Source organism: Anomaloglossus baeobatrachus, chromosome 5 (assembly GCF_048569485.1).
Source record: "Anomaloglossus baeobatrachus isolate aAnoBae1 chromosome 5, aAnoBae1.hap1, whole genome shotgun sequence".
Taxonomy (NCBI): domain Eukaryota; kingdom Metazoa; phylum Chordata; class Amphibia; order Anura; family Aromobatidae; genus Anomaloglossus; species Anomaloglossus baeobatrachus.
The window spans coordinates 494320324-494331715 of NC_134357.1; the positions used below are offsets into that span (position 1 = coordinate 494320324).

The 11392-nt window shown below is 47.0% G+C and overlaps 1 protein-coding gene across 1 annotated transcript; it reads left to right on the forward strand.

Moving 5' to 3' along the window:
- Window positions 1–6499: 6499 nt before the first annotated feature.
- Window positions 6500–9564, forward strand: LOC142310411 (nuclear factor 7, brain-like). The gene is made up of 2 exons (XM_075347933.1): window positions 6500–6722; window positions 8132–9564. The coding sequence occupies exons 1-2, from the start codon at window positions 6501–6503 to the stop codon at window positions 9473–9475; spliced, it is 1566 nt and encodes a 521-aa protein (XP_075204048.1). The 5' UTR covers window position 6500; the 3' UTR covers window positions 9476–9564.
- The last annotated feature ends 1828 nt before the right edge of the window (window positions 9565–11392 follow it).

The window sequence follows — 11392 nt, forward strand, 5'->3', positions numbered from 1 at the left end:
AATGTAATGTATGTACACAGTGACTGCACCAGCAGAATAGTGAGTGCAGCTCTGGAGTATGATACAGGAGGTAACTCAGGATCAGTACAGGATAAGTAATGTAATGTATGTACACAGTGACTCCATCAGCAGAATAGTGGGTGCAGCTCTGGAGTATAATACAGGATGTAACTCTGGATCAGTACAGGATAAGTAATGTAATGTATGTACACAGTGACTGCACCAGCAGAATAGTGAGTGCAGCTCTGGAGTATAATACGGGATGTAACTCAGGATCAGTACAGGATAAGTAATGTAATATATGTACACAGTGACCATACCAGCAGAATAGTGAGTGCAGCTCTGGAGTATAATACAGGATGTAACTCAGGATCAGTGCAGGATAAGTAATGTAATGTATGTACACAGTGACTCCACCAGCAGAATAGTGAGTGCAGCTCTGGAGTATAATACAGGATGTAACTCAGGATCAGTACAAGATAAGTTATGAGTGACTGCACCAGCAGAATAGTGAGTGCAGCTCTGGAGTACAATACAGGATGTAACTCAGGATCAGTACAGGATAAGTAATGTAACGTATGTACACAGTGACTGCACCAGCAGAATAGTGAGTGCAGCTCTGGAGTATAATACAGGATGTAACTAAGGATCAGTACAGGATAAGTAATGTAATATATGTACACAGTGACTGCACCAGCAGAATAGTGAGTTCAGCTCTGGAGTATAATATAGGATGTAATGATTGGTACAAAATAATTAAATTACAATTTAATGAATATGATGCATTTACCAAGTTATTCAGTTTGTATATCCACACCTGTTACTTCCTGTACAGAATTATTCTACACAAAGTTTAAGTAAAATGTTAAATATTTTTTTAAATGATTTGTAACTTGTTAGATCAGATATAATCAGAATATTCACCTATTTGTTATGGGAACAATTTAGCTTATGTAGTCAGCATAGTGGTGATTAGCTACTGGATTTCTGCCAGGAGCAGGTGACATTGGCTTACATCCAGTTGTGTTAAGCAGTGGTTTATAGTGGTTTGAATTATCGGCCTGTACTTGTGTTCTGTAGAACAACATTTGCCTCTGCCAATTTCCTTTTTTCCTTTCTTTTTTTTTTTTCATCTCCCCTTCTTTGAAGACCCATAACTGTTTTATTTTTCTGTCCATAAAGACGTATGAGGGTTTGATATTTGCAGAACAAATTGTATTTCTGAATGACCCCATTTATTTTAGCACATAGTGTATTCAAAATCGCAGAAAAAAAAACACATTCACATTTTGTGCTAAAATTTAGTTGGCAGTGTGATTCTCCTCATCGGTAGCATTACGATCATACTTGTCCAAGCTTTTTTTATTTTAGTAGTGAAAAAATAAAATCAACTTTGCTATTAACTTGCACCGTACATGTATGGCGGATGTTAGGAAGGGGTTAAATAATCTTGTCTTAACACTGTATAAAATGGCTTTAGAAATAGGAAAATATTCAGTGAACAGCTTAGCCCTACACCTTGTGACTTACACCTTGATATTTTTTTGTATGAACAAATTGAGGCATAATTATCAGTACTGATATATTTTACAAAATATAAACTTAGGGTACACAGCAGTGGCGTATCGTCAACGGAGGCAGATCCCACTGCTGCTTTAGGGCCCGTGAATCTGGGAGGACCAGTGCCAACACCGACATCGGGGCCCCCCTCCAGGCATCACACTTTCAACTGGATCGGCATCCTGGATGGTACGCTCCACTGTCTGCTCCCTCCTCCATCATTCTCCCTCTGTGTCAATGTGGCGCCCCAGGATCTGGTCGCCACAACAGCATTGCCCCTCCAAAGGGTTAATGCTGAGCCTGGAGGTAATTGGGGGAATCCTTGGCCAGTAAGTTCAACATCCAACGCAGTTTCTCCCTCAGGCCAGCAGGGGGAGCTCTGAACCTGGAGTTCCAGGGAGCATTCCTCAAGTCTGACCTGAGGGAGGAGTTAGTGGTCAGTCTGTAGAGAGAGAGCAGAGAGTGCAGACGCAGAGTAGTGCTGTCTTGTGGAACTGGGGCCTGGAGCTGGAATAGCTTGGCCCAGTGAAGCAAGATTTGCAGAGAGGCACAGAAGAGACTCAGACATCGGAGTCTGTGGTTGCCAGGGTATACAATCCTTCCCTGGTGGCCGAATCCGGAGGGCAGGAGAGCTGCAAGCCCCCTGGCCCATCAGCAATCTGGAGGTACAGCTGCATTCCAAGGGCCCGGTGTGGACTCCAGCAGAGAAGCACCCGAGAGGGCCTGCGCAGCCTACCACACAGAAAAAGGGACGAACCACCGGTCCCAGCAGCAAGAGGGCCATTGCTAAATTCAGAGTGCAGGGTCCTGTAGAAGAAAAGAAAGAACAGGGAGTAGGCCTCATACTCAACTGGCCAAGGAGATCACCCCCAGGCACTTCCAGGCCGGCCGGATCATCTTTACCACTTGTGACGGTCTCCCTGGACTACACTGTTGCCAAGTAAAAGAGGAGAAGGTAAAGAGACTACTGTTTGTGCCTGTCTGTTTCACTGCCTGTCGGCCCTGCACCGTCGTATTATTCACACAACATCACACCATAGACTCTCACGAGCACCAACTGTTGCCCCGGGGTACCGCTCCACCTGTGGGGAGCAGGACCATCCAAGCTGCCATTCCATCAGCCCCGGAGGCCCCATACAGCAGCGGCGGCTTAATAGCCGCAAACCACAGGTGGCGTCACGACAACCATAAACTTTATTCACCAGCCATATTTAATTGACACCCACCAGGGCCACGGAGTCGGGCCCCGCCACCACTGACGACCCCCGGACTAGTCCGGCCCGGCACCGGGTGTCCCATAGCCTGGGGTGGGCGAGTCATCAGCTCTCTGATGTTTCAGCGCAGCGGGCGCAGTGATGTCACTACTGACTGCCCGCTGTGCCGAGATGTGCAGGTTATGTTTGTTTGGTTTTTTTGAGACCATGATTACACTGGTGAAATGTGTGCATTATATATTATACATGGCGAACTATGATGTGCATTATAATATATAGAGGACTATAGGGTGCATTATAATATCTAGAGCAGGGTTCCCCAACTCCAGTCCTCAAGGCCCACCAACAGTGCATGTTTTCAGGATTTCCTTTGCATTGCACTGCTGTTGGAACCAGCACCTGGGCAGGTAATTACATTAACACCTGTGCAATACTAAGGAAATCCCAAAAACCTGCACTGTTGGTGGGCCTTGAGGACTGGAGTTGGGGACCTCTGATCTAGAGGACTATGGGGTGCATTGTAATATATGGAGGACTGTGGGGTGCATAATATTATGTCGAGGACTATGAGGCGTGCATAATATATAGAGGACTATGAGAGTGCATTATAATACATGGAGAACTATGGGGTGCATTATAATATATAGAGGACTATGGGGGGTACATAGTATTATATGGAGGATTATGGGGTGTGCATTATAATACATGGAGGACTATGCTGGGCATTATGATATATGGAGGTCTATGGGATGCATTGTAATATATGGAGGACTATGGAGGGTGCATAATATTATATGGAGGACTCTCAGTTGTGCATGATACGGTATATGGAGGACTTTGGGGGTACATTATAATACATGGAGGACTATGGGGTACAGTAAATATATTGAGGACTATGGTTGGCATTATAATATATGGAGGACAATGGGGGAGCATTATAATATATGGAGGACTATCGGGGTGCATAAAATTATATGGACAAATATGGGATGCATTATAATATATAGAGGACTATGCGGGGTGCATTTTAATATTTGAAGACTATGAGGTGCATTATACTCTATTGAGAGCTATGATGTGCATGATACTATAAGGAGGACCATGGGGGTGTGCATTATACTATATGGAGGGTTATGAGGTGTGCATTAAACTATATGGAGGACTATGAATGTGCATATGGAAGGCTATGTGGGGGCCATCATAATATTTGGAGGGCTATGGGGAGGCCAATATACAATTTGGAGGGTTATGTGGTGACCATTATAATATTTACAGGGGCATAAGCCTACATACTTTCTGGAGGGCTATTTGAAGAACATTATTCTTTATACCGTGTGAAGGTTTGTGTGGGGTCCATCATACTGTGCGCAGGGATGTGTGGGGGTCATTTTACTGTTTGAAGTGCTAGTAGAGGCCATTATACAGTGTGGAGTGGTGTGGGGGCAATTATGCTGTATCTACAGCCATAACACTGCATGGAGGGCTGTCTGAAAGTCACAGTTGGCGGATCATACTGTTTTGGGTTCACCATATTTTGCCCGGAAAATTGAGGAGTACAGTAGGGTCATCAAACTGTGCGTGGGGAGGAATTTTCTTGTGGGGCAGTATTATTAGCATCATACTTTATGGCTGCTGAAAGGGGAATTTAGGGGCTTCGATAAGAGAAGAATTACTTTGTAAGGGCTGTAAAGTTGTGGGATATGTTATGTGACACAGACGAATATTTACTTATTTTTCAGGGGTGGGATGCCCAATTTGGAACTTCTGCTATGGGGCCTCCTGATTTCTATGTACGCCCCTGCTACACAGTGTTAAAATGTTGAAGATTGATCAAAATATACAATACGGTTCAATAAATTGCGTGTACACCTATTAGTTGGATCTACTTTGTACCAGAAATTTGTACATCCATTTTGGTGCACTGGCAGAAACAGACAGTGAAAGGCCTCTGTGCAAAACAGTATATTGGCCATTTGCAGCCAAATAGCTCCTCATAATGCACAACTTTTCTTGCTTCGGAGATGGGTGTAGCTCCCTTTCCTTTTGGACCTCTGTGCTGCTGCAATAATGGTATGTCCTCCCCTGTTTTGGTGCATACAGACTATTATTTCCCTTGTCTGTCCCGTCCATTTAGTCCTGTTGGTTTCCCCTACCTGTTGGTTCTGTCCGGTCAGTGCTTGTGACCGTGCCTGTCCGTGCTAGCCGAGCCTCCAGCCTCAATTACCTCGGTGGCACTCGCCACACCAGAGACTGTACCTGTCCGCCTGGCCATGCCTCCAACCTCAGCTACCTCTGTGGCCCTCGCCACACCAGAGACTGTGCCTGTCCATCTCAGCCATGCCTCCAGCCTCAGCTACCTCGGGGGCCCTTTCCACACCAGAAACTGTGCCTATCCACCCTAACCGTGCCTCCAGAATCAGCTATCTCGGTGGCCCTCACCACACTAGAGACTGCGCCTGTCTGCTCCGGCTGTGCCTCCAGCCTCAGTTACCTCAGTGGCCCTCGCCCCACCAGAGACTGTGACTGTCTGCCCTAGCCGTGCCGCCATCCTCAGCTACCTCAGGGGCCCTGACCACACCAGAAACTGTGCCTCTCCACCCTGGCCGTACCACCAGACTCAGCTAACTTCGTGGCCCTCGCCACCCCAGAGACTCTGCCTGTCCATCCCAGCCATGCCTCCAGCCTCAATTACCTCGGTGGCACTCGCCACACCAGAGACTGTACCTGTCCGCCTGGCCATGCCTCCAGCCTCAGCTACCTCTGTGGCCCTCGCCACACCAGAGACTGTGCCTGTCCATCTCAGCCATGCCTCCAGCCTCAGCTACCTCGGGGGCCCTTTCCACACCAGAAACTGTGCCTATCCACCCTAACCGTGCCTCCAGAATCAGCTACCTCGGTGGCCCTCACCACACTAGAGACTGCGCCTGTCTGCTCCGGCTGTGCCTCCAGCCTCAGTTACCTCAGTGGCCCTCGCCCCACCAGAGACTGTGACTGTCTGCCCTAGCCGTGCCGCCATCCTCAGCTACCTCAGGGGCCCTGACCACACCAGAAACTGTGCCTCTCCGCCCTAGCCGTACCACCAGACTCAGATAACTTCGTGGCCCTCGCCACCCCAGAGACTCTGCCTGTCCACCCCCTCCGTGCCTCCAATCTCAACTACCCCAGTCACTCTTGCTGTACCAGAGACTGTGACTTTCCACGCCGGTCGTGCCTCCAGCCTCAGACAACCTGGAGGTCCCAGCCTTGCTGGCTGTGCCATCTGCCTCTGCCACTCCGGTGGTCTCTGTCTATGATTGAGACTCAGCCCTGTCTACTCCTGTGTCTGCCGCTGTCCTGGGGGTCAGCTGCCACAGTCCCAATCTTTACCCCACAAAAGGGATAGGCCCAGGGTCTCCCTGTGGTCCAGTTAGTTCCCTTTAGCTTGCCGCAGTACCATCCCCGGTAGCGAGCGTGACACTATCCTATTAGATCGTATGGGGAAAGTGTCTTTTAAGGTCGGATACTATATGATTATATATACTGTATATAATTCTTCATTTTAATTTGCATATAAATTATTACAAAATACACAGAAACAAGTGAGGTTACATTTCTATGATTAGGATGAAATGAATATAAAGAGTTAACAGGGAGTGGAAATCATAACAAAGTTTCTAAAGTTGGATATATAAAACTTGAACACTCCTTGCGGAAGCTTTCAGTCTTTTCTCCCGTCTGCACACAAGTATGGCCTCTGCTGATCTGAAGGACGAGCTGACCTGTTCTATCTGCCTGAACCTCTACTCTGATCCCGTAACACTGAAATGTGGACACAACTTCTGCCGGGAGTGCATAGAAAGTGTGCTGGATACACAGAAGGGATCTGAAGCCTATTCCTGCCCTGAATGCAGAGCGAAGTTTCAGGAATGTCCTGTCCTGCAGAGGAACACCACGCTCTGTAAGGGCTCCGCCACACATCCGTGAAAACCACGTCCGTGTAAAACGGGCCGTTTTTCGGGTCCGTTTTCCGTTTTTTATGTCCGTGTTTATGGTATGTGTGGCCTGCGTGTGTATCCCGTATGCTAGCCGTATGTGCGTGTGGAATGTCCGTGTGTGCGTGAGTGAAATAACTGACATGTGTATGTGTTGTCCGTGTGAAATGTACGTGTGTGATGCAAAATGTCATTACTACATGTCGGAAGACAGAGTAGCGGGATGAGAATGAACTCGGGTGAACTTCACCCGACTTCATTGTCATGCCGCGGCTCTGTCTTTGTGCCGTGTACTGATTAGCGGTCACCTGTGAAGGATTCACCGGTGACCACTAATCCCCCGAGTGACTGAAGTGTCCCCCCCTCTCTCATACTCACCGTTCCCCGATCCCCGGCGCTGCACGGCGTTCACACTGCTCCGGCGGCTTTTTCTAATTTGAAAAAGCCGGCCGCCCATTAATCAATCTCGTATTCCCTGCTTTACCCGCCCACCGGCGGCTGTGATTGGTTGCAGTGAGACACGCCCACCACGCTGAGTGACAGGTGTCACACTGCACCCAATCACAGCAGCCGGTGGGCGTGTCTATACTGTGCAGTAAAATAAATAAATAAATAATTTAAAAAACCGGCGTGCGGTCCCCCCCCATTTTAATACCAGCCAGATAAAGCCATACGGCTGAAGGCTGGTATTCTCAGGATGGGGAGCTCCACGTTATGGGGAGCCCCCCACCCTAACAATATCAGTCAGCAGCCGCCCAGAATTGCCGCATACATTATATGCGACAGTTCTGGGGCTGTACCCGGCTCTTCCCGATTTACCCTGGTGCGTTGGCAAATCGGGGTAATAAGGAGTTATTGGCAGCCCATAGCTGCCAATAAGTCCTAGATTAATCATGTCAGGCGTCTAGGAGACACCTTCCATGATTAATCTGTAAGTTACAGTAAAAAAACACACACACCCGAAAAAAATCCTTTATTAGAAATAAAAAACACAAACAAATTCCCTCATTACCAATTTATTAACCCCGACAAACCCTCCATGTCCGGCGTACTCCACGGACCTCCAGCGTCGCGTCCAGCTCTGCTGCATGCAGGTGACAGGAGCAGCAGAAGACACCGCCGCTCCGGTCACCTCCACGCAGCTAATGAGATGAGTAGCGCGATCAGCTGCTGTCAGTCAGGTAACTCACGGCCACCGCTGGATCCAGCGGTGGCCGCGGGTAACCTCAGTGACAGCAGCTGATCACGGAGACGGACTAACGGACATAACCAAAAACGCAAGTGTAACCGCTGAGATATAGTAACATTGGTGCACGTTTGGCCGTGTCTCCAGTATACACGGAAACGGACCAAACACGCACGTGTTTCACGGATGTGTGTTTCAAGCCTAACATAGTGGAGCATTTCATTTCTCAGGAGGAGCATGAGGAGGTATTTTGTACATACTGTATTCACACACCTGTGGTGGCTTCTAAAACATGTCTGACATGCGAAGCTTCTCTGTGTGATCTTCACCTGACTGTACACAGCAAGTCCCCAGAACATGTCGTAATCCAACCAACAAAGTCCTTCAAGAACAGATGTTCTCACCTTAAGAAGCCCCTCGTGTATTACTGCACTGATGATGCTGAGTGTTTGTGTATTTCCTGCTGTCTAAGTGAGGAGCACAGAGGACACAAAATCAGCTCACAGATCGAAGCCTTTAAACAGGAAAAAAAACAACTGAAGATTATTGAAGGACGTTTGATCCAAGAAAGAGAAGAGATTAATGAACAAATCCAGAGACTTCAAGATCAAATAATGCACATCCGAGAAAAAGCAGCCGGTATTGTGGAGCGAGTCGGTGTTCATATCGGAGACATCAAGAAGAAGCTGGATAGCTTGGAGAGACATGTTCTGAATGAGATCTCCAAACAACAAGAGCAGATGTCACTCTCGATCTCCAATGTGGTCCAACAGCTGGAATCAAAGGAGGACAATCTGTCCAGGAAACTGGCTACTATAGAGGAGCTATGTCGGATGACTGATCCTTTACTTTACTTACAAGCCGACAAAGATGACTTTACTGATATGATGGGGGATAACGATCCAAACCTAAAAGAGATTGAAATTGATGATCTGGCTGAAGATCTGATCTTTAAGAACCTGAATTCTGTGATGGTGAACATAATGTCAGACCTACAGGAGGGTTACTATGTGCAGAAGGCCTCAGGCATAGTACTAGATCTGAACACGGCTGCTAATGACGTACACATCTCCGATGACCTGAAAACTGCTTCCTGGTCAAAAATAAATCAAAGTCGTCCTGAGATTGAAAGCAAAAGATTTGAGGATTCAAATGTTTTAAGCACCAATGCTTTTTCAAAAGGAAGAGTTTACTTGGACATAGAGGTGAGCAAAGAGGGAGCATGGAGAGTGGGGATGGCCTATCAAAGCATAAGCAGAAAAGGACAGTATTCCTTTATTGGAAATAATAGCAAGTCGTGGGGTCTGCGAAGCTGTGAGAATCAATATTCAATAAGACATGACCAGAAAGAAATTCCATTAGCTTGTCGACCTTCGTGCTACAAAGTGAGGATATATCTGGATTATGCGGCTGGGCTGCTGTCTTTTTATGAGCTGGGTGACTCCATGATGAGACATTTATATACTTACAATGCCACCTTCACAGAGCCGCTATACCCAGTGATCGCTGTATGGGATAATGCTTGGGCTAGGGTCTTAAATTAAGCTACTTTCAAGATATCCTAATGCACATGCAATGTTAACAATGACCATGATTGGTTTTTAAATGACAATTTGATATGTTCTGAATGCTATGGGCAGCATATGGTACCAATTAAAAATGATACCTTGATTATGAATTGTGTTATAGCCTATTTCTTGTAGTGGGATCAATGTGTAAAATATGAAGTGTGATCCATCAAAAATGTGTATGTTTATTGCATTAAGGTCCATTTATGTATGACAAGGAACCAGCATAGTTTGTCCTCTTCACGATATGTGATGGACATTTAGGTCATATGTCATCTCACTGACTTTGATGCGGGCTCACACATTGAGCCTGCATCTTTCCTGACAGATGATGGCTGAATTATGCAGCTATTGCCTGCCTCTAACAGTTGATAATCTGTCAATTTTTGGCAGTTGCATTTAAGATGCATCGTGGGGTACCGATGGGTTGCCATAACAGCCAAGAGACTGCTGAAGACCCTTGTGCTAGTCATGATAGTTCCCCTGTGAAAGCCAGCGTTTAGCTTTCATTCATGGAAGACCGTGATTTCCACTATACATCTCTCCCTGTGTAAAGATTAAAGGGGGCTTTACACGCTGCGATATCGTTAGTGAATTATCGTCGGGTCACGGTGTTTGTGACGCACATCCGGCTTCATTAACGAGATCGCAGTGTGTGATACATACGAGCGACCTTAAACGATCGTAAAAGTGGTCAAAATTGTTTGCCGCGGAGAGGTCGTCCTGAAACCAAAAATCGTTGTCTACTTATTAGCGATGTTGTTCCTCGTTCCTGCAGCACCACACATCGCTATGTGTGACACCGCAGGAGCGACGAACATCTCCTTACCTACGTCCACCGGCAATGCGGAAGGAAGGAGGTGGGCGGGATGTTACGTCCCGCTCATCTGCGCCCCTCCGCTTCTATTGGACGCCTGCCGTGTGACGCCGCATGAACTGTACCCTTAGAAAGGAGGCGGATCGCCAGAAAGAGCGACGTCGCAGGGAAGGTAAGTCCGTGTGACGGGGACTAACGAGGTTGTGCACCACGGGCAGCGATTTGTCCGTGTCGCACAACCGACGGGGGCGGGTACGATCGCTTGTGATCTCGCTAGCAAGATCGCAGCGTGTAAAGTACCCTTAAATGTCTTGGGAACAACATGATTCTGTATGACGACAGATATAGTAGAGATTATGTCCCCAGACGTTTCACATTGGCCCATATGTACAGGCATTCAAATGAATACTGATCAACTTGTGTATATTTGATTGGCACTAGTGATGAGCACTGAAATGCAAATTGAGCAGGTCGGACGGTCGAATGGGCTAGACTCTAGTAAGAAGTATAATTTTAAGTCAATGGGAATCTCAAGTATTTTTCCTGAAGACTCTAACAGGAGGGGCGGGGGTGGGGCTAGAAAATCGCTGGAATGGATGGAAACAGTACGAAAATGGAATGTGAACAGCATGGGGAAGTCGCCTGGACACATCTGACTCCCAGGTCACTGCTGGGGACTAAATAAATAATTACAAATAATGATGTGGGGCCCCCTTTATGTTGATAAACTTTCAAGGTAAAGCAGACAGCTGGGGGCTGGTATTATCAGACTACTAAGCTCCAAGGTTATTTAGCCCTTTCCAGCCTAAAAATGCCAGCCCGCAGGCACCTCAGAAGTGGCACATCACATGGTGCTTTGCCCAGCTCTTTCTATTGCCCTGGTGCAGTGGAAAACGGAGTAATATTTTTTGGGGTTGATATCAGCTGTGTAATGTCAGCTGGCATCAAGCCAAGGGGTTAGTAATGGAGAGTTGTCTATCTATTATTTCATGTTTTGACTTTATTTTATTACTGGGTTAGAAATGGGGGTGTCTGATAAATGCCTCTCCATCTAACACCAGGGCTTGATGTCAGCT

What these genes read in the sequence shown, in the direction of transcription:
- LOC142310411 (XM_075347933.1), top strand. Translation starts at nt 6,501, where the DNA reads ATGGCCTCTGCTGATCTGAAGGACGAGCTGACCTGTTCTATCTGCCTG. An exon ending in CCACGCTCTGTAAGGGCTCC is followed by an intron (nt 6,723 to 8,131) that starts GCCACACATCCG and finishes GTGTGTTTCAAG; the next exon opens with CCTAACATAGTGGAGCATTT.